Below are 25,329 nucleotides of genomic sequence, written 5' to 3'. Positions count from 1 at the left end.
CGGCCCGTGCATTATCTAGGCCGTTGATCGCTTGATCGTGGGACCCACCTATCCCTGTTGTTGTACTTCCCTAGAAACATAATTACTATGATGTCACCCTAGGGGTGACATCACCCTACCCTACCCCTAGCCTTAACCCCTTACAAGCAACCACCCCTCCCCTTTTCCCCATAAGTCAAACTCATTAATTGCCATCACATCTCTCTCTCTCTCTCTTATCTCTCTCCCTCCCTCTTTCTTTCTTATTTCCTAACAAGAGGAAGCTCCCCACGTCCATGAGACGTCTCCATTTCCAACCATTTTGCAAGCTTTCCACCCCCCAAATCCAACCCTCCAAAATCAATCCCAACCATTGAATCTTATTCCCTTGGAGCTTTAGATCGCGTTGGCGGAAGAAGTCTAAGAAGATCTTGAGGTGGGTGCTTCTCTCACTCTCTTTCTCATTTTTGTATGATGTGTGGCCCACTCGGATGGACTCCACCTTAATGTATGTCTTATCCCAACCGTCCAAGTCATGTGGACCCTACCTTATGGCGGTGGAAACACACAAATATCAGATTGATTTAAATCAGGTGGGCCACATTCATGTGAGGACCCACCTTGGTAACATGTGGGCCACGTCCGCGTGAGACCCACCACTGTGTTTATCCATGCTGTCCAGCGTCCAGGGGCGCTGGACGCGAGGGTGGCTAACGTGAAGTGTGTGTACTGGCATGGGCGTGTACTAACAGTTAACAAAAAAAATTTCCTTTTAAAGTTTAGGGTGGGTCACTCATACAGGCCCCACCTTGATGTATAAAACTAATCTACACTGTCCATCCCATTCCTTAGCCTATTTTAGGCGTTGAGCTAAAATTTGAGACTGATCTGACAATCAAACGGGCCATACCATAGGAAATAGCGGTAATACCGTTAAAACCCACCTTGAATCTTCCAATCGCCTAAAATACGTTACATATTGGTCTCATTTGGTCGATCATGGGCCGTAGAATCCGATGGCTGGGTCGGATCGAACTGATGTGGGCCCTACTACGGAAAAATCGCAGAAAAACTTTTAAAAAAAAAGAGGCAGCGCTGACGCTGCTGCAGAGCGTCCGCAGGCAGCGCCTGTGCCTAACGCACGGCGACTGGGCTGGGCCTCACGGCCCCAGCTGTGGGCCCCACCGTGATGCGTTTCGAACATTAACGCCGTGCATTGGGTGGGCCCTTAGGGCAGCGCCCCCTGCCAAAAATCAGCCGTATACGGAACTCAGGTGGGCCATACCATCTAAAATCATGTGAGGACATGCCTAAAACATATAAAATCACTCGGTGGGGCCTACCTGAAATTTGGATGCGGCTGAAACTTGGTCTGAACCCTCAGTCAAGTGGGACACACATAATGGGTGGGCTGGATTTGTGAACCACATTACAGTGGGCCCCCGACTGTGGGCCCCTGGTCAGTTTGGATGGCAAATAAATATTACAGTGGGCTCCCGACCGTGGGCCCCTGGTCAGTTTGGATGGCAAATAAATATTACAGTGGGCCCCCTGGTCCACATGACCTTATAAACGGTCAGGTTGGCATACAAACATTGCGGTAGGCCCTAGGTCCATGTGACCTTGCCAACAGGTTGGATGCAAATTAACGTTAGGGTGGGTCCCACCAGCAGTTGACGTCACCAAATTCTGTGGGACCAGGCCACCTTGAATTGCTTCAGACCGTCCATATGCTGGTGCGGAGCGCACCATGATATGTGGGTTTTAACCCACCCCACGTGTGGAATACACGTTGATGTATATATATGTGTGTGTGTGTGTGTGTGTGTGTGTGTGTTATATTATATTATATTATATAATATATACGTGATGGTGGGCCCTACGTTGGACCCACCTCTGCCTTTTTAAGTGCAGCAAGCTGCATGAACATCAGCTATATTGTTGCTCCTCTTAACGGCAGTAGGCCGTAGGCCCCACATTGATGTATGTATTTCTACACTGTCCACTGTTTGGACAGTGGGGCCCACCATAATGCACACGTTGTATCCATACCGTCTAACCACTTGTGAGATCATTTTATGGCATGGGAAAATGAGTGAGTCAGATCTCAAAGTTCAAGTGGACTCCACCATTTAAATAGTGGACAACGTCATCCACCGTTCAAAATTCCTAAGGGCCACTCTAGTTTCCAATTAAGTTGATATTTGTTTTCACTTCATCTATCCATACGTTAATTTATGAATCGGTTGGATCTCAAAATACATCACGGTGGGCCACACCGTGCAATTTCGCTGTGGTATGGTACAGATGATCTGTCGACTTGATATTTTGAGGGTCATGTGCAGGGCCCACTTGTTATGTAGTTGTGACCCATTTGATAAGACCCATTGTGATATATTTTCAGCCGATTGGAGGCCCACCTATAATTTATATTTGAGGCCCACCGGTAATGTATATTTGAGGCCCATATGATGGGGCCCACCTGCTTGAATCTGAGGCACATGGGTAAGGCCCATTGTGCTATGTATAAGGCTCATTGTAATGTATTTGTAACCCGTGAGCAGAGCCCACCTCATATGTTCCACCCTAACCGTCCAGGTCATATAGGGCAAGCCTCGATGTACGTTTTACTCACACCGTCCGTGGGATGTATGACCCACTAGATGTATGCATTCTATATTCACACTAACCATCTGGTGGGACCCATCTGCTGCATGTGCAAGGCCTACCTATTGTGCAGTTGTGCGGCCCATTGATGCAACCCACTTGATGTGCATGAGCCCCATTAGTGCGGCTCATTGATGCAAGGCCCGTTATGATATGTTAGAGGCCCATGATTGAGGCCCATTAGGATGTGTTTATGGCCCATTTGGTAAGGCCCACAGAGATGTATTTTCGGCCCATGGGTTGAGGCCCATTGCGACGTATTTCCGGCCCGTATGTCGTGTCCCATTATGACATGTTTCCAGCCCACTTATCGAGGCCCGACTTGATGTGTATAAGGCCCATTAGTGCGGCTCATTGATACGGCCCACTTGTTGGATTGACGCCCATTGATGCGGCCTAATGGTACGACCCACCGTGATGTGCATATTAGGTTAATGGTGCGGCCCAATGTATCGACCCACCGTGATGTGTAGGCCCACGTGCTGCATGTGTAAGGCCCACCTGTGATGATTATTTGAGGCCACCTTTTAGATATTTGGGCCCACCTTATGTTTGACTCTACATGGGCCACTACTTGGGATCAATGTTGGTTGAATATCCACATTGATGGGTAATGACGGTTAGATGTTCTCATTATAACCTTCCCTTAGGCCTTGTTAGGCTCATTCTCTTCGTGGGTTAACCCAAATAAGTGGGCCTCATTTGCCATAGACAGATGGCTCCGTACTATCGAATTGATATAACCATAGCCGAGAGCTGATCTTTTCATTACTGTTGATTAGTTGTCCATCTATGGACCCCGCCTTATTTATACATGTTGATTATCGGTACTGATTATCGAGGCCGATCCCGAGTGTCGATTCTGAGTATTGAGGCTGAATATTGAGGCCGATTGTTGAGGCCCAATGCAATGTATATGCGGCCCGTATTTGAGGACCATTGTGATGTGCATTCAGGCCATGTTTAAGGTCTAGTATGATGTATATGAGGCTTATGCGATGAGGCCCATTGGGATGCATTTGAGGACCAAGCTATGAAGCCCATTATGATATATGTTAAGCCCATGAGAAAGGCCCATTGTGATGTATTCATGGCCCATGATGCATGGCCCATTCGATGTATTCGAGACCCATGTGTAGGGCCCACATGTCATGTATTTGAGGCCCATGAGCAGGGCCCGCCTGTTGTGTATACGTGTCCCTTGAGTAAGGCCCATTGTGTTGTATATCAGGCCTTTGTGTGAGGTCATGGGCCCATTATATGTTTGGCTCTATGTAGGCCATTCCTTGAGGCAATGTTGGTTAAATGTCCACATTGTCGAGGTCGATTGTCGATGCCGGTTGTTGATACCGATTATGAGTATGTGACAGCATAACATCATGATACATGCCCATACGCATCATCTGCATGTTTGTTATGAGATGTGGTTGATCATTACATATATCATTGAGCGTGTTGTTATGAGACTCCCTGATAGGCGGAGGTTATCTCACATGAGCGCACGGTATGCGCAGGATTGATGCATGACTGGATTGTATGACTCATGCATCTTGCATTATGATCACTGTGTGCCCTAGCGACATCAAGGCCGTAGCCTCCACAGGCATATCGTGAATGGCCAGATGGGACACCAGAAATATTTGGTTCTAGCATACGGGCGACATAGATGTCCCTGGGTGAAAATTTCTAAACCTTTGAGGCCAGGAGACGCCTCAACGTCGAGACCGAGTGGATACATGAGCGCCCGAGTGCTAAATACCGGGAGGTCGCGTCTCCCACTATGTCGTGGTCGGTTGGGAGTAGGTGTGGCCTTACCCGCCCGATGGTAGGGGGCATTACTAGGCTGAGTTTGACCAGCTCGTGAATGGGTCCGCTATCATCGTTCCGGATAGGTATTAGCAGACTATTGGCCAGACGGATAGTGAGGTTTCTTACGCTCACTTGGACTGTTCTGCTGGGAGAGAGACTGCCATTTGGAGTGTACTAAACCCCGGTGATGATCTCAGAGAGGAACCATACTGATTTGTGGACTTATTGAGTAGGAGTTGCATACTCATGCATTCATTTCATTCACAATCCACTCGGGCTGGGGTGCCCAACTAATTGTTGTGTACCTTCGCATGGCCAGGATTTTAGTTGGGCGCGCGACTAACCTGAGATCAGGAGTTTACGACATTGGGTCTGACTATCGAAATTTAGGTATGGGACTGGTTTGGATAGAAGTCCCTTGTGATGGACCCCATAGCCTGTGATACTACGTACTATCATCCCAACTTCACACTCCAACATGGTCGTTCCATTTGCACCGCATATTGCATTACATTCATGGTATATGAAAAATTTGGGTTACTGTGTTTCTGTATTATATGGTCTAGATACGACTGATGCTATTCATGGACTCCTCAGGAATTGCATATTGCATCGCATCCTTGGCATCTGATACCTGGCTCTTTACGACTCTTCATTTGCATAGTTGTTCTATATTGCGTATTCTGATATTGATTGACTCATGGAATTGTCCATATTTTCACTTACTTTGTTATCGTATGATTTATGATCTTGTCAGTATTTCTGTTTACCCTGATAATTCATGATCTTGTCAATATTTCTTCTTATTTCGATATGGTACGATTTACGGATTACCAGTATTTTCGGTATTGTATGACTATGGCATTGCGTCGAATACTTAACACTTACATTGTGCACACACTTACACCACCCTCTAAGGTTTCTATAAGCTTATGCATGATAGATGCGTGCAGGTGATGTTAGGTTGCAGCAGTGTTGAGCTTGGAGCGTGCAGCGGTCTTTTGGAGCTTGATTTTCGATTTATGTATTTCCCTTTCAGCATTATATTCAAATGTTTATATTAGTGGATATGTGATAATGATGTTGCCTTTGTGATTTGGGTATGCTTGTGGTTATGCTTATTACGAGTTAAATGTACAAAAAAAATCCTCCTTGTAGCATCCCAGGATCGGAATCTGGCGTATGAATGCAAGGAGTCGAGAATAGGGTACTGCGGAGGCTGTCAGCACCGGATTCGACGATCGGGAATTTTGTGAGCCCAGTTTTCGAGTTGGAATTTTATGAGCCCGGTTTCCGAGTTTGGGGCGTGACACACGTTCCTGATATGAAGAAAAGTCAAATTTCTCTTAGTGCACTCGAGGCGATAGGGTGCATGTTCACTGGTATTTATGGTGTCTTTAAAGTTTCAAAAGGGGCACTAGTGGTTATGAGAGTACAAAGGTACGAAAACCTTTACAGGTTGATTGGGAGTACTTTAGTAGGTGGAGCAGCAGCAGCTATTGCAGACTCCACGTTTCTATGTATGTGGCATGCTCGTCTGAGCCACATGAGCGAGCGAGGAATGAAGGTACTTTCTGAACAATTTTTTATTCCAATTTTTAAAAATTCTGATTTAGATATATGCGAGCACTGTAGATTTGGTAAATAATCTAAATTGTCTTTTAAATATGGAAAACATCTATGTAAGGGAGTGCTTGATTATGTGCACTCTAACGTATGGGGGTCATCGTCAGAAGTTTCCATTGAGGTCGTTATGGTTTGTTTCATTCATTAATGACTACTCCAAGAAAGTTTAAGTTTACTTCATGAAACATAAATTCAAAGTTTTCACCATATTCAAACAATGAAAGGCAATGGTGGAAAAACAATCAAGGTGAAAAATAAAGGTTTTAAGGACTGACAATTGTGGAGAATTTACCTCCACTGAGTTTAATGATTATTGCAAGAATGAATGGATCATCAGACACAACACATTGCATCACGCGCCCAAGCAAAATGGCATGGCTGAGCGAATGAATCATACTCTCATGTAGATGGCTAGATGCATGTTAAGTAATGCTGCATTGGGCAAGGACCTATGGACAGAAGTCATTAATATGACTTATTATTTAGTGAACCGGTCTCATTCAACGACAATTGAATGTAAAATCTAAGAGGAAGTATGGAGTAGTCAGAAAATAAACTACTCAGATCTACGCATATTTGGTTATAAGGCTTACTCTCATATACCGTCAGTTGAGAGAGATAAGCCAGACCATAGAACCAAAAAATACATCTTTGTTGGCTATGACATTGGTGTGAAAAGTAACAAGTTATTCGACAAGGTCACATGCAAGGCCATCACTAGCCGTAACATCAAATTCGATGAAAGTTCCATATTCCGCAAGAATGATCAGAATGAGTAAAAAGAACCTGAAAGGTTAATCGTAGATGTCCAGATTGACATAAATGATACGCAGGCAGAAACAAATGCACAAACAGAGGTACAGGAGCAGGTGGAGCAGCCACCCATGAGAAGGAACCCACCACGTAATCGCAGGTTACCGATAAGATATAGGGATGACTCTAATATTGCGTATGCCCTCATTACAGATGAGGGAGACCCATCTACTATTCAGGAGGCTCTTGATGAGCCTGATGCAGTAAAATGGAAGATGGCTATGGATGATGAGATGGACTCGTTGCACAAAAATCACACATAGGATCTGGTGGAGCTAGTAGTGGGCCGAAAAGCAATCGGATGCAAGTGGTTATTCAAAAGGAAACATGATAAATACAAAACAAGGTTGGTAGCAAAGGGCTATGCTTAGAAAGAAAGAATCGACTTCACGGAGATATTCACCCGTTAGTTGAGCATGTGTCTATCAGATTTGTGTTGGCACTGATTACCCAATACGATCTCAAGCTGGAACAAATGGATGTCAAGACTGCGTTCCTGTACGGGGAGTTGGAAGAGCAGACTATAGGAAGCAACTAGAGGGTTACGAAGTTAAAGGGGCAGAAAAAAAAGATTGCAGGTTAATGAGGTCGTTGTATGGCCTAAAACAGTCACCTAGATAGTGATATAAAAATTTTAATTTTTTCATGGTGAGCCAAAAATTTACTCGGAGTGAATACGATCACCATGTCTATTACAAGACATCGAGTGATGACAAATAATTCATCATCTTAGTTATTGTATGTTGATGATATGCTGATCGTCAGTCATGATATGTTTGAAATCAACGTATTGAAGACTTAGTTATCAAGGACATTCGAGATGAAAGATCTGGAGGCTGCAAAGAGGGTTCTTGGCATAGATATTCATAGAGACAGGAAGAGGAACAGACTTTGGTTATCACATGCAGAATACCTTGAAAAGGTATTGATCAAGTATGGGATGGACCAGGCAAAGCCAGTGAGTGTTCCTCACACGGCTCACTTCAAGCTTTCTTCAGAACAATGTCCTAAATCAAATGAGGAAAAATAGATTATGTCTCATGTGCCTTATTTAAATGTGGTTGATAGTTTAATGCATGTCATGGTCTGTACGAGACCAGATATTTCACAGGAAATTGGTGTTATGAGCAGATACATGTCAAACCCCAGCAAGCAACGTTGAGAAGCAGTGAAATGACTACTTGATACTTTCGAAGTACGAAAGACTACGTCTTAACTTTTGAGAAGACGGACAAAATTGGTAGGATATGTGGATTCAGATTACGCAAGCAGTGTGGATTCCAGAAAGTCTACTTCAGGATACTCGTTTGTACTAGCGGGTGGAGTAATCAGTTGGATGTCGAAGCTTCAATCCGCGGTGACTGTTTCCACGACTAAAGCAGAATATATGGTAGTGAGAGAAGTATTTAAGGAAGGTGTTTGGTTAAGAAGCATGATAAATCAGTTGGGACTTCAGTAGGAGGTCATGTCGGTTAACTGTGATAGCGAGAGCGCTATCAATTTGGATAAAAATTTTGTTTATCACTCACGTACTAAACACATTAATGTTTGTCCCTATTTTATACGATGGGTGCTTGAGGAAGGAGGCATAATACTAGAAGTTCAAGTTCTGTGGAACTTCTCTGGGCTTGGTGATGGCGTAAAAGAAGGATGGAGTATGTACGAGAAAAGTTGATTGAAGCTATGATGCGATGTAGAGAAGAGGTCAATAAGCTATACGATTAAAGATTAAAGACATTGTGAAGATTGTTGTCAAAACGGATGTCTTAAATCTGTCTGGTCTGAGATGCTCGACCAGTCAAGGGACCGGCTCGACTAGTCGAAGCTGGTTGAAGCCTGTTCAACTTGAAGTCCAACAACGATGTATTTGGGATTTCCGGAACGCTCGACCAGTTAAGGGACAAGCTCGACCAATCGAAGCCCTCCTTCAACTAGTCGAGGGTTATGCAGACGGTGCGCGGTTTGTGCGCGGATTGCGTAAATTTGAGGCGATTTCTAGGGAGGTGTTTAAGTGGAGTTTCCCCATCTATAAATAAGAGTCCCTAGGGCCATTTCAAGGCATTTTAAGGCTTCTTAAAGGTATTCCAAGGATTTCTAAAGGGGTTCTAGGGTTATCAAAGGGTGTAGCAAGGGTGAGATTCGAGGTTGTTCGAATCGGGTAAGTCCCATCTCTTTGTAATTTCTATTTTCGTAGTGAAGATTTGTCGCTTCGTGCCGTGGTCTTTTCCCGCAAGGGTTTTTCACGTTAAATCTTTATGTTCTCTTGCGTTTGCTGGGTGCTCTTGGATTGCTATCCTAGATCCAAATTTATGTGATCCACAGACCAAATCCCAACATCTACTTCATCTAATTAAGAGTGGCACTCAGCTGGGTTTGAGCCAAGACGGAACTAAAACTTAAGACCCAAGGCCTGAGCCGAACCCAAGCCTTGACTGGGCTTAACAGAGCAGACCCAAGTGTGGAAAAAACTGGTAGGGCTAAGACAGCCCAAAAATTGATCAAATTCCCTATTTCTCACATGAATTTTCCTTATTTATCAATTCATTGAGTGAGCCACTCATGCACAAAGAAATAGACATTGTACATGAATAAAATAAATTTGTCTACATTCAATGTAAATGGATTGTTTAACTGAGGATTATAATAGCATATTTGTAGGATATAAGATGCGATGGATATAAAGTTGAGTTGGGGTAAAATGACTTGAGCCTAAGTCCGACTAGAAAAGTGATCACATGTGAGGCTTACAACCCCATGTAGTTGGTCTAAGCCCAGTCCAAAGCAGGTTTGGGTTCATCGAATCCGGCCCATTGCCACCCATACATCTAATGGTGTCCATCGTTTATGTGATCAAAGTCTAGCTGACTTGGATTATCAAATGGGCCAAAGCTTCATGGGGAAATAAAAAACAATAAAAAAAAGGTCAACTGAATATACAAATTCACATTCATGCATGGCCTACCTAATGACCAAGATCCCTGATTTTTGGAAAATGTCACATAATTTGTGGGGTCTACGTGAGGAATGGCTTAGATGTAGTGAGAAGATGGACAAACCTGAGGTTACTAAGGGGCAGTTGAATATGAAATGGCATATATTTAAATATATTTTCAAAGCTTTAATGCAACTGGTGCTGTGGTGTAGTCGGTTATCACGTCAGTCTTACACACTGAAGGTCCCCAGTTCGAACCTGGGCAGCACCATTTATGATATCAACGTTTTTTTTCCTTTCTTTTCTTCTTCTTCTTCTTCTTCTTTTTTTTTTTTATTAATTTAATGTTTTGAAGCTATTTTAAGGTTATTGCCAAATAAAGGCCCGATTACGTGATGAACGATTCAGATCAAAAGCAGTCCTTTAGGACCATCAGGATGGCCTTGATAAAAGGTAGGGTGGCAACTCGAGCTATGCCTGACCGGGCCCACCTCTAGTCCGGCCTGCTGTGGCCAGGCATGGTCTGTGCCGATATGCCGAATGGCCCATGTCTGTGAAAGTTGCAGTGGGCCGCGCATGACATGGCTGAATATTCTAATATTTGATAAGACAACCCATCTATTTCGTTGGCATGTGTGGTCCACTTGATCAACGGATAGATTAGGAACTTAATCAAGTAGGAAACACAGATTTCATCAATTTTTGGGCTGGGCCAATTCAGGCCAGGGATCAGCCAAATGAGCAAGATCCGGCCCATTACCGTCCTACCATCAGCGGAGTATTAATTTACAACGGGCTTGTTTCAGAGCATTATAACTTACGGTGCTCCTGGTTGCATCGGAACACTTGGATGGTCCAATCTATCAATTAGGTAGAACACATAGTTATAGTGGATACCGTACAACTAACAGACTGATCGGATGATCCGGTTGCTTCTTAAGTTGACCTTCTTCTTCAAAGCCGTTCATTTCCCAAGCTATGATGGTTGGTTACCATCGCTTGATAAAAGTGATTCTTTATAACCATAAGCGACCCATGATAGCACCCAATAAACAGATAACACAGAGCTTTTGATTGGACCAATTTGTATAAACGATCATAACCATCCATTTCATATATATTGATCATATGGTCATAGTGGTCCTTAGGAGTGCACATGGAACCTATAGAACTGGTAAACCGGACTGGAATATGAAGTGCACCAGTTTCGGTTCCGGTTTCGAAAATCAAAAAACTGATTAGTTTTGTTCTTATTTCGGTTTAGAATTATGTAGAACCCAACCAAACTACGATCCGAACCTTGGAATCCAACTTGAACTGGAGTTGAAACTAAATTATCCCAAGCAATAAATAAATATATATTTTTAACAAAACTAATTTCTTGATTCTCTTCACGCCGCCCCTATTCCCATTACACTATCATCTCTCTCTCAAGACAGCCACCGGCCGCGAACCGCCCGATGCTCCACCTCACCCAGCCGGCGGCCACGGTCTATCTCTCTATCTCTCTCCTAGAACCATAGAACCGATCTGATACTGAAGCAACTTTTACGGTCCAGTTCTGGTTCGGTTTTAGGGCGCAAATGGTCCGGTTTCAGTTCTGATTTCCTTGGAACCGTTAGGAACAGTTCGGTTATAGTTTCCCCCAATAATGGGACAAAACCGACTAGTGTGCACCCCTAGTAGTCCTACCAGTTTGATATTTACAAGGTAGCCTATAAAATATTTTCTGAACCTATTAGACGGTTCAGATCTATCAAATGGACTATCCACGTCTCCTGATGTACACTGGACTATTTCCATAGTAATAATTCTACAGGAGTACATCAATCCCAGCGCATGCTAGCAACAGCCCTTTATTTGATTTATTCTTACCTCAAACCTGTTATCCTACACCCTCTTGAATATCACAGACAACGGTGCATTGCTCAATCCCAACCATCTCTTCCCACTCTCTTGCCATACACCAACGTCCTCACACACCTCATTGCATGCCATGCAAACGCCTGGGCACGTTACGAACTTGTACCCATTTCCATATTTCTCTATCTTAAACCAGCTGCTGACCGTACTTGCACCGGGCCCGGTCATCACGTACCTCCGTCCAGTCGCCTGGTCCACCTCACCGAGCCTCCACACCGTCGATTGCACGCAGATTGTCGCGGCCCTGAATGTGATCCTGACGTCCATCAACGGCTGCACCACGTCCACGCTGGCATTAACTGGGGCCAAAGTCAATGGGAGACCGTTGGATGGACCGGATCCGATCTGGGCCACGTTCAACGGGCACCGTCTATCTCGGAAGGACATGACGAGTCCACCTCCGTCGCCCGAGGTGGGCAGGATATAGTATTCGGTGTCTGGCTGGAGCTGGTGACCGTCCGAATCGAGTATCGCATCCACCGTTGCCTCGGCAGATGGTGGGCCCCACACAATTGGGTATGTGAGTAAGAGGGCGAAGAGATGGTGGATGAGTCTCATGGTTGCGGAAACGCCTTGCGATGGACGGATGGGAATTACGTCGTAGTATATATGCAGTAGGAAAAAGGAGCACGTGACTGCAGGCGCATGCATGTTTTTTTGTCTTTGGTGGACGCGGATTTCCTGCGAAAGCCCTTCGCGGGAAGTTCCTGCACAAGGATGCTGGGTGGGGCCTAAAGACATGTTTGTGAGAAATCTATCCCGTTCATCATCTTTGATAGGTCATTTTAGTCTATAATGCCAAAAATTAGATAGATCCAAAAGTTAAATGGGCCACACGAGAGGAAACAGTGGGATTCATTGAGAGACGTTGAAAAATTCCTGTGGCCATAAAAGCTTTGTGTCAGGCTAATTTTATTTTATTTTTTTGTATTTTCACTTCATCTCAGTGGTAATGACCTTATAAACAGTTTAGATGCAATATAAACATCAAGATGGAGCCAAGGAAAATTTCAACGGTATGTATTTCTTTCCGTAAATTTCCCTCTCGTGTGGCCCACTTGAGTTTTGGATCACCTAATTCTTTCTCAATTGTTCTAAAATGATCTTTCCAAACGGATGAACGGATCAGATTTCCTAAAAACATGGAGGTGGGTCCCACCCAAGCATCCTTGCGCAGGAACTTCATGCGAGAGGCTTTCGCGGGAGTCCGTCTTTGGATATTCCGTGATAAAATGCTAATGGGGCGCATTGAGCACCCGTGATTGTGGGTGCGCACATGTGACACAACGGACAGAAGGTCGATGAAAAACGTCAGCGTCTCTCATCAATGGCCAGGCCGGTTCTTCTACAACGTTTGTAGAAGCTTATTCTGCAATTGCGTGTGTGGGGCCCATTGTGAGGTAAGAACCACATCCAATCCATCCATAAGGTGCACCCCTACAAGTTTATTCTGCCTGGTATAAGTCATCCCGATACAAGACACAGGTGGGTCACACCACACGGAAAAGTTGAGATGGGACACCCACGTTAAAATCTTTATGCCGGATTGTGGGGCCCACCATATTTTTATATGTCATCCAATCCATTCAGAGCATGAGTTCCACCGGGATCCGTGGACTACCTATAATTAGGGCACTAAAAAAATTCAGATCGGTCACATAATGTGATTCTAGAGGTTATATGAATGATTTTACGTGATGTGGCCCACTTTATGTTTCGATCATGTTGATTTTTGGGACCAAATACTAATTTGAGGGGGGCACATATGATGGATGGATTGGATTCCGTGCGCACATCTCGTGGGCTCCACAAACCACCTTGCAGAATAAGCTTATTCTGTAAACGAGGTAGTGGTGGCAGAACCGGCCTCATCAATCATATGGTTCCTATTTTGCACTCCGGAGTTATTTGATACTCTGGCAGACTCGAGTGTGATGGTTGATACACAGGCACTCAGAAACTGTACACGTCTAATGATCGATTCTAGATTTATGGACGTTGATAGATAATCAACCCAAAATCGCATGGAATGATCGATTCTACATTAATGGACGTTCGTTTGTGTGATTGGGGCCATTGAATATATCTCCATTGACCGTGGATTAAGAGCTTGTACGGACCAGATTTAAGGTTTAGTAACCTTTGAACTACTTTTGCATTTATTGGATGATGAAAATATCTCTCTGCCATAGCCGTCACTCCTACAAATGCTCTCGTCATGAAAAATGAAAGGTGCTTCTGAAAAAGGCACACTCCCACCAAAATTTTAAAATTCAACCAACACATTTTGATCAAATTCGTTCATTTTAATTGGATGGCTGTGAACCTACCTGAGGAGTTTTCAAGTTTTTTATCTAAAGATGTATGTAGCTAAATACTACACTAACTTTGTGTGTTAAATTTGAACTCTTTCTTTAAGTGTATTCCGTCTATGATGAGATTTGCTCTCAAGCATGTATTGATGACATGAAATTAAAATCACTTGCATGTGAAATTGATAAATTTGCTTCGAAACATTCTAGTGGACCTCACATTAAATGTAGGTGGGTTCAAAATGTGTTCAAAATGTGTGGTCTTATAGCATAAGGTTATTTGGCCATTTCATTTTTCCTTATCTTCTTTCTTGTCTTAAGACCACGTGAACTCAAAGGCATCTTCGACAGTTGATAATTGTATGGCCAAAGTTCACACCCTTTGGGTGACGAGAAAACATTCCAGGCAAGCGCTTGTAATATTTAGACTACTCTCCAACTAAAAAATATGGTTATTATTATTATTATTATTTATATATATATAAAGTTTTTTGCCCACAATCTCTCAATTAAGTGAATGTTATGGTGAGCACATGTAAGCTTTGTGTTTCGTTGTTCTACCTTCCTTAGTGGGCATAAATGGTGTGAGTTGGTGAAAGAGAAGAGAGTATAAGTGAGAGTTTATGAAAGGAAGGAGGGTGTGGTGGTTCTTTATAGAAGTTGTGGGTTTTTATCAATGGTAGGAATTTGTGAAAGAGGAGAGTATAAAGTCCTTTTTTTGTATAAATGGTGAGGTCACATAGATCATGAATATTCGATGTTATTCATTGTGAAATGCTAATATTAATAGAGGACCACCGATATTCACTATGGACCGCAAATAATATTAGTGACTCCCCGTTAAGATCGGCCATCCACAATGAATATTAGTATAAATCATTATGGATCGCCGATATTAACAAAGGATCGTTGATATTCAATGTGAATCACAAATAATATCAACGGTCCCTATTAATATTCGTGATCCACAATGAATATAAGTGATCACCTGATAATTTTCATTGATGTTCACTATAAATTGTTAAGATCGACGATCCACAGTGAATAGGGGGCAATCCATAGTAAATATCGATAATCCACTATACAACATTCATCCATTACAATATACTTTCATATCAACATTCTTCCATCACCAAAAATCATGTATTACAACAGTCAACGATTAAAACATTCATCCATTACAATATTTATACATTATAACATTCTTTCGCTATAAAATTCATCTATTATAACATCCTTCAATTATAAAAATTTATCCATTACAATATTTTCCTACACCCTCTTCCCATTTACAAACTCCTACCTATCATACCTAATAAAAAAAATTCAAAAAACAACGCTATAAAGTAAATCAATAAAGAATGACCCTCACACTCTACCACCCTCCTGTGAAAAACAATAATCAAAGAATAAGGAAACAACCAAACAACCCTCGTGTGGAAAATGTACCACGTTTCGAACCCATCTATATCTTATTTGGGGTCATTAGGCCATCTTGAAGAAAATTCATTCCTTCCACATGTAAGAGGATTTAACTCCATATCATCAGTTCAAGTTTGAGGGTAAATCTCATCACAAATGGGCCACACTGAATGAAAGAATTTATAATTAACGCATAGAGTTAGCATAGTATTGGGCTATAAATATCTTTAAACAAAAAACTGAAAATTCCTTTTGAGGGGTTATGATTGTCTAATTAAAATGAATGGATCAAATCAACTAATGAGTGGGATGATTTTTAATTTTTATAGAGCCCACATCCCTTTTTGAAGGGACCTTTCATTTTCGAGATGAGATTTCACTCTATGAGCGACAATTATAATTGAAGAGCATTCTTATTTTCTAAAAAATAAAAAAGTGGCTTTGAAGCTACAAAACTTTTAATTTAATTTGTAGGAGCTCCTGCCATAACCACATCACGGTACAGGGCCACCTAAAAAAAAAAAAATCCTTATTGGGTAAATGTCGACGGTATTATGTTTCGGAAGAATGTGTATATGTGACCCAAGAGAAAAAAACGAAGACACATGGCAGTATGATGGTGGCCAATTTTGGATGGTCCAAGCTGCAAGGTTTAAAAAAAATATGGGTGTGGACATGTGTTCATGCCATTTTGTTATGGGCATCAACGGATATTTCGAATAAATTTGGGCCCATTCGATTGATCTTAGCCCTCCAATGACACGCCAAGTTGTCGAAGTCGTATGTCTTTTTGTACATTGTACAATCTACAGTGAGGCCCAATAGATGGACATATTAGATTCAATGAACGTACATCTACGTGGCCGATGGTGAGAAATCATACTGGAAATAAAAATGTGAATGAAACTAGGATTGCAGCTTAAAACCCTCCCATGAGTCACGTGTTACACATGTGTCATTAGACTATTAATTTATTGGGCAGTAGCCCTCTGATGATATTCCAAAACAATTTAATTATCACCTACGTCGCTAAAAGTACTTCAATAGGATGATCTCGATAGTCCAAACATTGTCCATGTAAATTAACGGTGAAAAATCGGTGGTTAGTTGCTGAGATGGGATCCTTGCTTGTGGCCCATTCTAGACTTCGAATTTTATCATTTTTGGTAAAAGTATATATTTCAACGGGTTTATTATAATTATTGTGTCAAACATTGCATATACTGATTAGAGATATTAAAAATAATTTAGTAATTAAATTCAAAACCCTATAAATATATCATGCATAGCTATGTTTGGAGAATTCCCAAGTTATTTCAAATCCGGCAAATTTATAATCCAGTATTTCAAATCTATGCAGCCAGACTAGGCCTAAGAGATTGTTTGGGCATTTTTGTATTATACAATTCATCTATAAGTTGCCCTTACCTTTTATAGCCGTTCATTTTACAAGCGAGGGGCTGATGTTCAGGATTGACCGATAGAATTATTCTTTTGAATAATAAGGGATATTGACCATCCATTTTTTTGGCCACAGATAGGATCCTTAGAATTTTCTGATGAAGTATTTTTGCATGGTATAACACGAGATCTTCGTCTCACCTAATGGACGGTTCAGATTTAAGATTCTAGCGTCCAAGTGTCCTTATACAACTAGGAGCACCGTTATCTGTACTTCCCGGAGAGCACCGGATCATTTCTCTTCTCAATTTCATATTATTGGTTAGGTTTCTATTCGCCGCTCGTGAGGCGGGATTGTCGGAAAATATTATATAAGCACCAGATACATACGTAAGAGAAAATGACACGACGCGAAATGTCGGACATTTTCAGCCGTCCATCAGCCTTCGCTGGTCAGCGCACCTGATCTTGTCGGGTGGCATTTATCCGATTAACTAGAAATTCTTGTGAGCTCGCACCGGTGGACTTTCTAAGTGCACTACACTAGCAAATAGAATTTGGACCGTTGGCCAATTTCTCATAGCCATTTATCTGTTTTGTATAACTGTGGCCCACCTAGTAATCCCATCAGCATGATCTTCTAGACATGGTATCTATGTAGTACGGATAGCCTGATGTGTGGATCTGATCTTGTGGAAATTTACCTTTGGTATATCTCAACAGCACCATGCACATGTGTGACATATCTCCTGTGGAACCGATGGTAAATGGGCTGTTTTATTTTTGGATTTTTTTTTAAAAAAAATTTTTTTCAGACAGTTCCGCACTGCAACGTGGCCGTAGCTGGAGCTCATACTAACCAAACTTGGGTATTTATAACATGAAATCACTTTTTCATTTTTCAAATGATTGAAATGTACATCTTCCACCGTTGCCCCTTGTATGACTATCGATGGGGAAAATATTTTTTAAAAAAAAGAGATGTTACCCTGCCAAATATTGAAATTCGGACCACCCGTTAATTGATTTGATATATTCATTTTAATTGGAAAACCATGAACCCACAAATTTTTTTTTTCAGTTGTATGTTTGAAGTGTTTTATAGCCTACAGCTAAACTAACGTTGTACATTAATTTTAAATTGTTTTCTTTGGTGTAGTTCGTTTGTGATAAGTTTTGTCCTCAAACTTGGATCGATGACGTAAAATTAAAACATGTTATACGTGGACAAGTTGGATTTGTTTCACAACAACCCAGTGGGCTACACATAATATATGGATGAGTTCAAAATGTGGGGGCCTTCTGCACTAGGCCCATTTGGCGGTTTCCTTCTTTCTTGTTTTTTGTATTCATGGGAGGGGATGATAATGTTTTTTGGTTCCTTTCATTTTTTCTTATTTATTCTTTCTTCCTTCGTTGGTTTCTTTTATAGTTGTCTTTATAGTACTTTAAAAAAAAACAATTTGGTATGGATGGTAGGAGTTTGTGAAAGGAAAGAGGGTGTGGAAGAATACTATAATTGATGGATTTTTATAATAGAATGATATTGTAATGAATAAATTTTGTAATAAAATAATGTTGTAATGCATGAATTTTGTAATTGAAGAATTCTACTATGGATTAATGTGATGAACATTGGAATGAATAAATGTTGTAATGGATGAATGTTATAATAGAAGTATATTATATAGTAGATAATCGATATTTACTGTAGATCACTGATATTTTGTGTAGATCGTTAAGATTAACTATGAACTGCTGATATTAAGAGTGTACCGCAGATATTCACTATGGACCATTGATATTAAGAATAGATTATTGATATTCACTATAGATTACTGATCCCACGAAAATGACTATAACTCTCTCGTTACATATTCCATTTAGGTAATCTTAGGCTTGTTGGAAAAGTATTTTGATAAACTTTTAAATGAATTTAGAATTATCTCATTGGACACTATTTGATTTCCAAAAAGTGGGCCCAAAGCTTATTATTTATTGTAGATCGTTGATATTTACTTTGGGCCATCGACTAGATGAAAACGACCATAACTTCTTCATTACATGTTCGATTTTAGTGATCTTATGCTCATTGGAAAGTTAATTTGATGAACTTTTAAATGCCTTTAGAATCACCCCATTTTAACACTATTTGATTACTCAAAAGTCGTGCCAAAGTTCATCATTTAATGTGGATCACTGATATTTACTATAGGCCATCCATCTAACAAAAAATGGTCACAACTCCCTTATTACATATTCGATTTGGGTGATTTTATAATTGTTGGAAAGGTACTTTAATGAAATTTCAAATGACTTTAGAATTATATTATTTAGATATAATTTTATTCCTTAAAATTGGGCCTAAAGTTCATTATTCACTATGGACACCATTTTATATAAGACCACATATTGTGGACCGCTGATATTTACAATGTAATTCATTGAGGACCACAAATATTCACTGTCCTTAGTGAATATCCGCGGTCCTCTGAAAATATTTGTGATTTATAGTGAGTTCCATTATTAATATCCACGATCCATGTGGTCCTACCATTCATACACAAAAACAACAACAACAAATGGACCCCCACACCATCCTCTCTTTCACTAACTCCGGCGGGAAATGTTTTAAAAAAACTTCTTTTCTTTTTTTCTTTTTTTTTTCACGCTGGAGAATTGGTATGAGCTTGGATGAAACTTATCAAAAATTTTTATAGTCGCCTAGAGTGTGGGAGACTGGCCATACAACTACCAATTGTTGACAAAGCTTCAACTTCGTGTGGTCACATGAAGTGAAAAGAAGAAGAAGGAGAAGCGAATAAGCAACGGTCAAATGGCTTCATGCGGTGTGGACCCCATATTTTGAACGCATCCACATCTTATGTGGGGCCTACTGAATTATCTTGAAGCAAATCTATCCTGCACACATTTAAGGGGTTTTAAAACGTTAGTGTAGTTGTGGGCCATAAAAAACTTCAAACAAAAAATTGAAAAAATCGTACCATGGATTCACAACTATCCAATTAGAATGAACGAATTAAATCGGCCAAAGAGTGGGCTAAATTTGAGTTTTTGGTGGGACTCACATTCCGTTTAAAAAAAATTTTCCCTCTTTCAAGACGAGAGCTCATTGTACAAAGGGCAGCTATCACAAAGAGGCATTTTCATCATCCAAAAAATGAAAAGATGGTTTAAGAGGCACAAAAACTTAATTAGGAAACGATGGGCTCCAGTGACATGACCACATCACATCACAAAGCTTTTTGGACCAAAAACCTCTCTTTTCTTATGTGAGAAAAACTTTAATACTCTGGTGGAAAGTGATGAATGATATTGAGGCACTTGAAAATGCTTAAAAGTTGGATGCATGCAATAAAATTAATTAAATCTATACTGTCCAAATTATAAAAATTAAGATATGTTATGAACAAGAGATGACGATTATTTGATTATCTAACTCTCACATCCGTTGGCATTTATTGGACAATTAAAACTGAAAAATATCCTATGGTCTTATTTCAATAAACAAGCGTGCCCCAGTCAAAGATCAGAATGTTTGAACACACCTAATATTGGACTTAGCGACAGTGGCTTGCACAATTAGTCAGTTACATTTTAGTTCATATATGGCGTGAGTGCCTGTGCATCGAGCGTCATACGCATCAGAGTATCAAATAATCCCCTTTTTCTATTTGGTGGCTAGAAGAATAGCACCGAAAATATATATATATTAAAGGATTATTTAATACACTGGTATAATAAGACACTTTATACACAGGCACTTAGAAATTATACACTTGCCAAGCATTTAACACAAATTAAACCAACTAAATTGTGGAACAGACTGGTGCTGCATCATGGTTCCAAAATTATTTGAAATTTTCTAGCCTTTAAATAGGGGTGTCAATGGGTCGGGCTCAGGCCGGCCAAAATCAGAATTTTGAATAGAGCCAGCCTGACAGGCCGGCCCGAAATAGTTCAAAATTTGGGCCGAGACCAACCCTAAGCCTGGCCTGTTGACACTTGATAGCCCTGCCTCAAAAGAAGTGAATAGCATTTTCAGCTCCTCCAACACATGAGTCCTCCGCACCTCGTGCCAAAGGTTTTGTAGCCGCACCACCACAAAGCCATCCTACTCATTAGGGCATGTCAATCACCCTGATGGCTAGGCATGGGTCATGCGCTTCAGCGCCATTCATTTTCAAAGTTAATTAATGCGGTAGGTGAGTTGTTAAACACTCCTTAATGAATCTTGACTTCTATCACCATTGTCCTATTATCTTAATTGACCTATATCTTTTTCGGGTTTTAGGTTAGCCCATAGTTGGGCACCATAACCCAGCTTTTGGTTTAACCCGTGTTATAGTTCTGCTTACCAAAAATGCGGGTTTTAGGTTAGCCCATAGTTGGACACCATAACCCGGCTTTTGATTTAACCCGTATTATCAGTTCTGCCTATCAAAAATGACCCACTTGGAGCTCTTGGTTCAAAGGCACATCTCAACGAGGTAGCCGCAAAAAAACATGCAAAGGTAAATTCCGGATAAGAATAAATAAAAAAATCTAAGCCCTTATTTGTAGTCATTTTTTTTGTTGAAATAGAACCGACGGGTATTAACTGTCCAATAGATGTCCACCATTCTGAGATAATAGTTTGGATAGTTTGTTTTGACTCGTAAATCATACATACAATTTCTAAGTACTTGTGTATGATTGACTTATTCAATTTGCCTAGCCCAGGCCCAGTCCATCACCAACCCTACAGTCTAAAGGGTTGAAACAAACCAATCTGATAGTTATTAAGTGAACTATCACCAAGTGTAACTTGAAAATACACCTGTAAATTAGGACCACCTCAGCGAGATCTCAGCCCTTCATCAAGCGATGCCAACTAGATGGATCTACCATCTCTCATAAATCAGGCCAATGTGATTGTCAACTTGGTTAGTCTAGTATAAAATAAATTGACAATGATGAAGAGAAAACTAATGATTGGTGCAGATTCAATGCTTATCTGGTGACCCACCTGATGATCAAATCGCCCTGATTTGTTGAGACATTAAGGGGGCAGATCTCATTTGAAAACATGTTTCTACATTTGGTGTGAATGCACTTTGCATATCTAATCTGATAGAATTTATAGATGCATCGCGTCGTCCACAGTTATACAGTTGTCCACTCTCCACCTGACCGATCAAATTCCGACAGACCAAAATCAGATTTTTGAATGAGGGTGGCCCACCAATTCAAAATCCTGGCCAGATGACAGTCTAGTTAATGCATGGTAACTCAATATGTGGTATCAAAGCCAGTGATTTGATCGCAATATATTGAAGCCATGACTTGAAACCTCCTGCTGATAAGCCTATGGTCTTGTGTTTTGTGTTCAAATTCTTTGATTGAACCTTCAGGCCCTAATCTTCTACTGTCGAATCTAACCATGATTTCAATAACTTACATTGCAAGCAAAGATGTTGGAAACCCATACAAGCAATCTTGCAACATGAATGCATGATGTAGAGCGGGTCGCCAACACTTTCTGGTAAAAATGGACCAGAGAAGGCCCGATCGGAGGTGGAAATGATCCAGACCATCAGAACCTTAAATCAGTTGTATCTCGCAAACTGGGATGAGTTTTTCAACATGTTATATATGATTTTGGGGTAGGAGGACCTACTTAAGCCAACCAACCCCGCTATGCCAGGTTGCCCATGCTGGATTTCTGAGATTCCATCAGATCGATGGTCAAAAGTCCCGTTTAGTTTCATTTTTACTACAAATAGTAAGTTTTAGTTCAAGTATAACTTTTGATCCTTTGAGTTGTAGAAGTCGTGCCCAACATAAAAAGGGTTTAGAAAAGTTAGGAGAACAATGTGGTTGGGCCAAATTGAACACTTACTATTTTTGCCCAAAAATCACAAAATCTAGTAGGAATAAAGGTTGTCTATAAATAGCAAGTTTAAATAGAAAGTTTACTATTTATAGTAAGTCGGTTTTTTAGGGTGTTTGATTTGGAGTCTAAGTCTAAAACTCAGTCCTAGGTTTGAGTTCCTTATTTAAAGAGTTGTAAATTTATTTATTTTTAATCATCGATTATGTTATTTGAAATTTATTAAGAATTATTCATGCTTTTATTCCTCGTGATTTCGAGGAAGCTCTCTTCGCCAATGCATATGGAAGTATGATTTATACCATGTCGGTGGCAAATTTTGTATAATGCTGGGGTTTTCAGTTTGTAGAAGTCAAGCCAATGTCTAGGTTCATTGACCTAAGCTATTATGATGGGACCCATCAATGGTCCATGAGTATTAAAAAACTCCTAAATGGGAACATCCCAGCAATTGAATTTTTAGCCTTTCTCAGTTTGATTTGGACTGTTGCTTGTATTTTCTTTTGTTAACCATCTATTTCAGAGTTTTGTGGCATGGGCCATTTTAAGTGGGTCCAATCACTTCAACAGTCTGGTTCACTATGGCGCGTTTGGTTGTACAAGTGAATTGAATTGCAAACAGCCACCCCAAATTGTAATGACGATTCCTGGTATTCATATAATGAAGAACAGCTCTCAAATATCAAAGATACATTCCTTTCAAGTCCAACTTGAAAGTAACATAATACAGTTCTGTGTCGAATGCCTCAACACCGACGCTAAGGTAATTATAATTCCGGCATTTGCAACTTACTAGACTAATAAATTGCATTTAGATTGGATTGTGCATCCAAACTCCTTGAAGGTTTGGAGTTGATGTCTTGATGTAGAAGATATAAACATCAGTTTGGATCCCAGTCCAAATACAAGTTTTTCTGTCCTTTTTTGTGAATTGCTTTCATGCAGAATCTCAGAGTTAGAAAAGTAGCTGAGACCCATCTTAAGAAGACGATCTTGTTGCAGATGCGATTGTCTGATTATAGATGTATTAGAAGAAATGGGCCTATCGTTAGAGTCTTTTCTTTGATGTAAGCAATCCAAAGTGATGCAGGGAAGGATGTGATGAGGTCAATCACTGTCTTCCTTAGGGATAACTACTCCGAATTCACAGAGCTCTCTGGATTCCTCACAGAGTTTCCTCGAATCCACGAGGAATAAAATACAAATCATTTCTCATAAATTCGAAAATATATTGATTGATGATAAAAACGCAATTACAATCCTTTAAATAACGTGTTCAAACCTGGGACGGAGTTTTAGACTCTTAACTCCCTAAAAATGTGACTTACTATAAATAGCAAACTTACTATTTATAGATGGTCATCATTCCTACTAGACTTCATGGTTTTCAGCCAAAAATAGTAAGTGTCCAATTTGGCCAAACCACATTATTCTCCTAATTTTTCTAAGCCCTTTTCATGTTGGACACGACTCCTAAAACTCAAAGTATCAAAAGTCGTGATCGAATTAAAACTTACTATTTATAGTAAAAACAAAAATAAAATGCACTTTTAACCGTCAATCTAATGGAATCTCGCAAAAACGGATTGGGCAACCCAGCATAGCAGGGTTGATTGGCTAAAGTAGGTTCTCCTATCCCAAAATCATGTGTTATGTCAAAAAACTCATTTTGGTTTGCGAGATACGACTGTTTTAAGGTTCTGACGGTCCTGATCACTTCCGCCTCCGATCAGGCCTTCTCTGGTCCATCTTTGCCATGAAAGTGTCCGCGACCCGCTCTACATCACAAAGGGGGAAATAAAAAAGAAGAAGAAGCATATCCTAATCTAAGATAAACTCTTAGTTGAGACTCCTAAATCAGCTAATCTCCTAATTGATTCTTTAATAAAACTCATGCTACTAAAACACTTTCCATCTAGTTATCTATTTGTAGTCTAACACTAGTTAAAATATTAAGAACCTAAACATGCTAAACTTAAAGTGTGGCCCACCAGCTCAGATCCTCTGCTATGCAGATGAGAGTTGGTGATGATTATCAACACCATATATACACAGACCGCTGTAGGATCAGCATTTGCAATTTGCTTCATAAATTGAATTGTACAGACTAGATTTTTTAATGATGATGGAATTTGCATTGTTTGGGATCATTTGCAAGATTGTTAACAGTGATAGTTGCTTTCTTCTCACATGGTATAAAAAATGAATTTGTTCAATGCTCGAGATTACATACGAAACACTGTCGAAAACAATGTACGGCACATTCTTAGGTGCATTTGGATGCCTGATTGAACTGAATTGGAATAATCCAAATTAACATAAAAGAAACAACGAACTGGGCTGATGCCATTTCAGAATCGATGATTAAATACAGAATTAACCGTAATTTCAATTTGGGCTTAGACCAGAAAATCATTGTGTTTAATGCTTCAGAATACCTAGGAAACACTCCTGAAAACATATATACAGCATTCTTAGATGCATTTGGATGTTCGATTGAACTAAATTGCAATAAACCAAATTAATATATAACAAATGGCAAACTGGGTCAC

At 40.5% G+C, this 25,329-nt stretch overlaps 1 protein-coding gene and 1 non-coding gene across 2 annotated transcripts; one reads left to right on the top strand and one right to left on the bottom strand.

Annotated features, from left to right (window-relative positions):
- Nucleotides 1-10,023: 10,023 nt before the first annotated feature.
- On the top strand, nt 10,024-10,097 carry TRNAV-UAC (transfer RNA valine (anticodon UAC)). The gene has a single exon. It is a non-coding gene; the product is annotated as a tRNA-Val (tRNA).
- Nucleotides 10,098-11,666: 1,569 nt separating this feature from the next.
- LOC131225246 (alpha-amylase/subtilisin inhibitor-like) lies at nt 11,667-12,340 on the bottom strand. Its single transcript, XM_058220737.1, has one exon. The coding sequence runs from the start codon at nt 12,305-12,307 to the stop codon at nt 11,717-11,719; it is 591 nt and encodes a 196-aa protein (XP_058076720.1). The 5' UTR covers nt 12,308-12,340; the 3' UTR covers nt 11,667-11,716.
- Between the last annotated feature and the right edge of the window lie 12,989 nt (nt 12,341-25,329).

The sequence above is a fragment of the Magnolia sinica genome, chromosome 14 (assembly GCF_029962835.1).
Source record: "Magnolia sinica isolate HGM2019 chromosome 14, MsV1, whole genome shotgun sequence".
Taxonomy (NCBI): Eukaryota; Viridiplantae; Streptophyta; class Magnoliopsida; order Magnoliales; family Magnoliaceae; genus Magnolia; species Magnolia sinica.
Note: the sequence above shows the minus strand (reverse complement) of the source record. Positions and strands in the feature narration are given on the sequence as shown.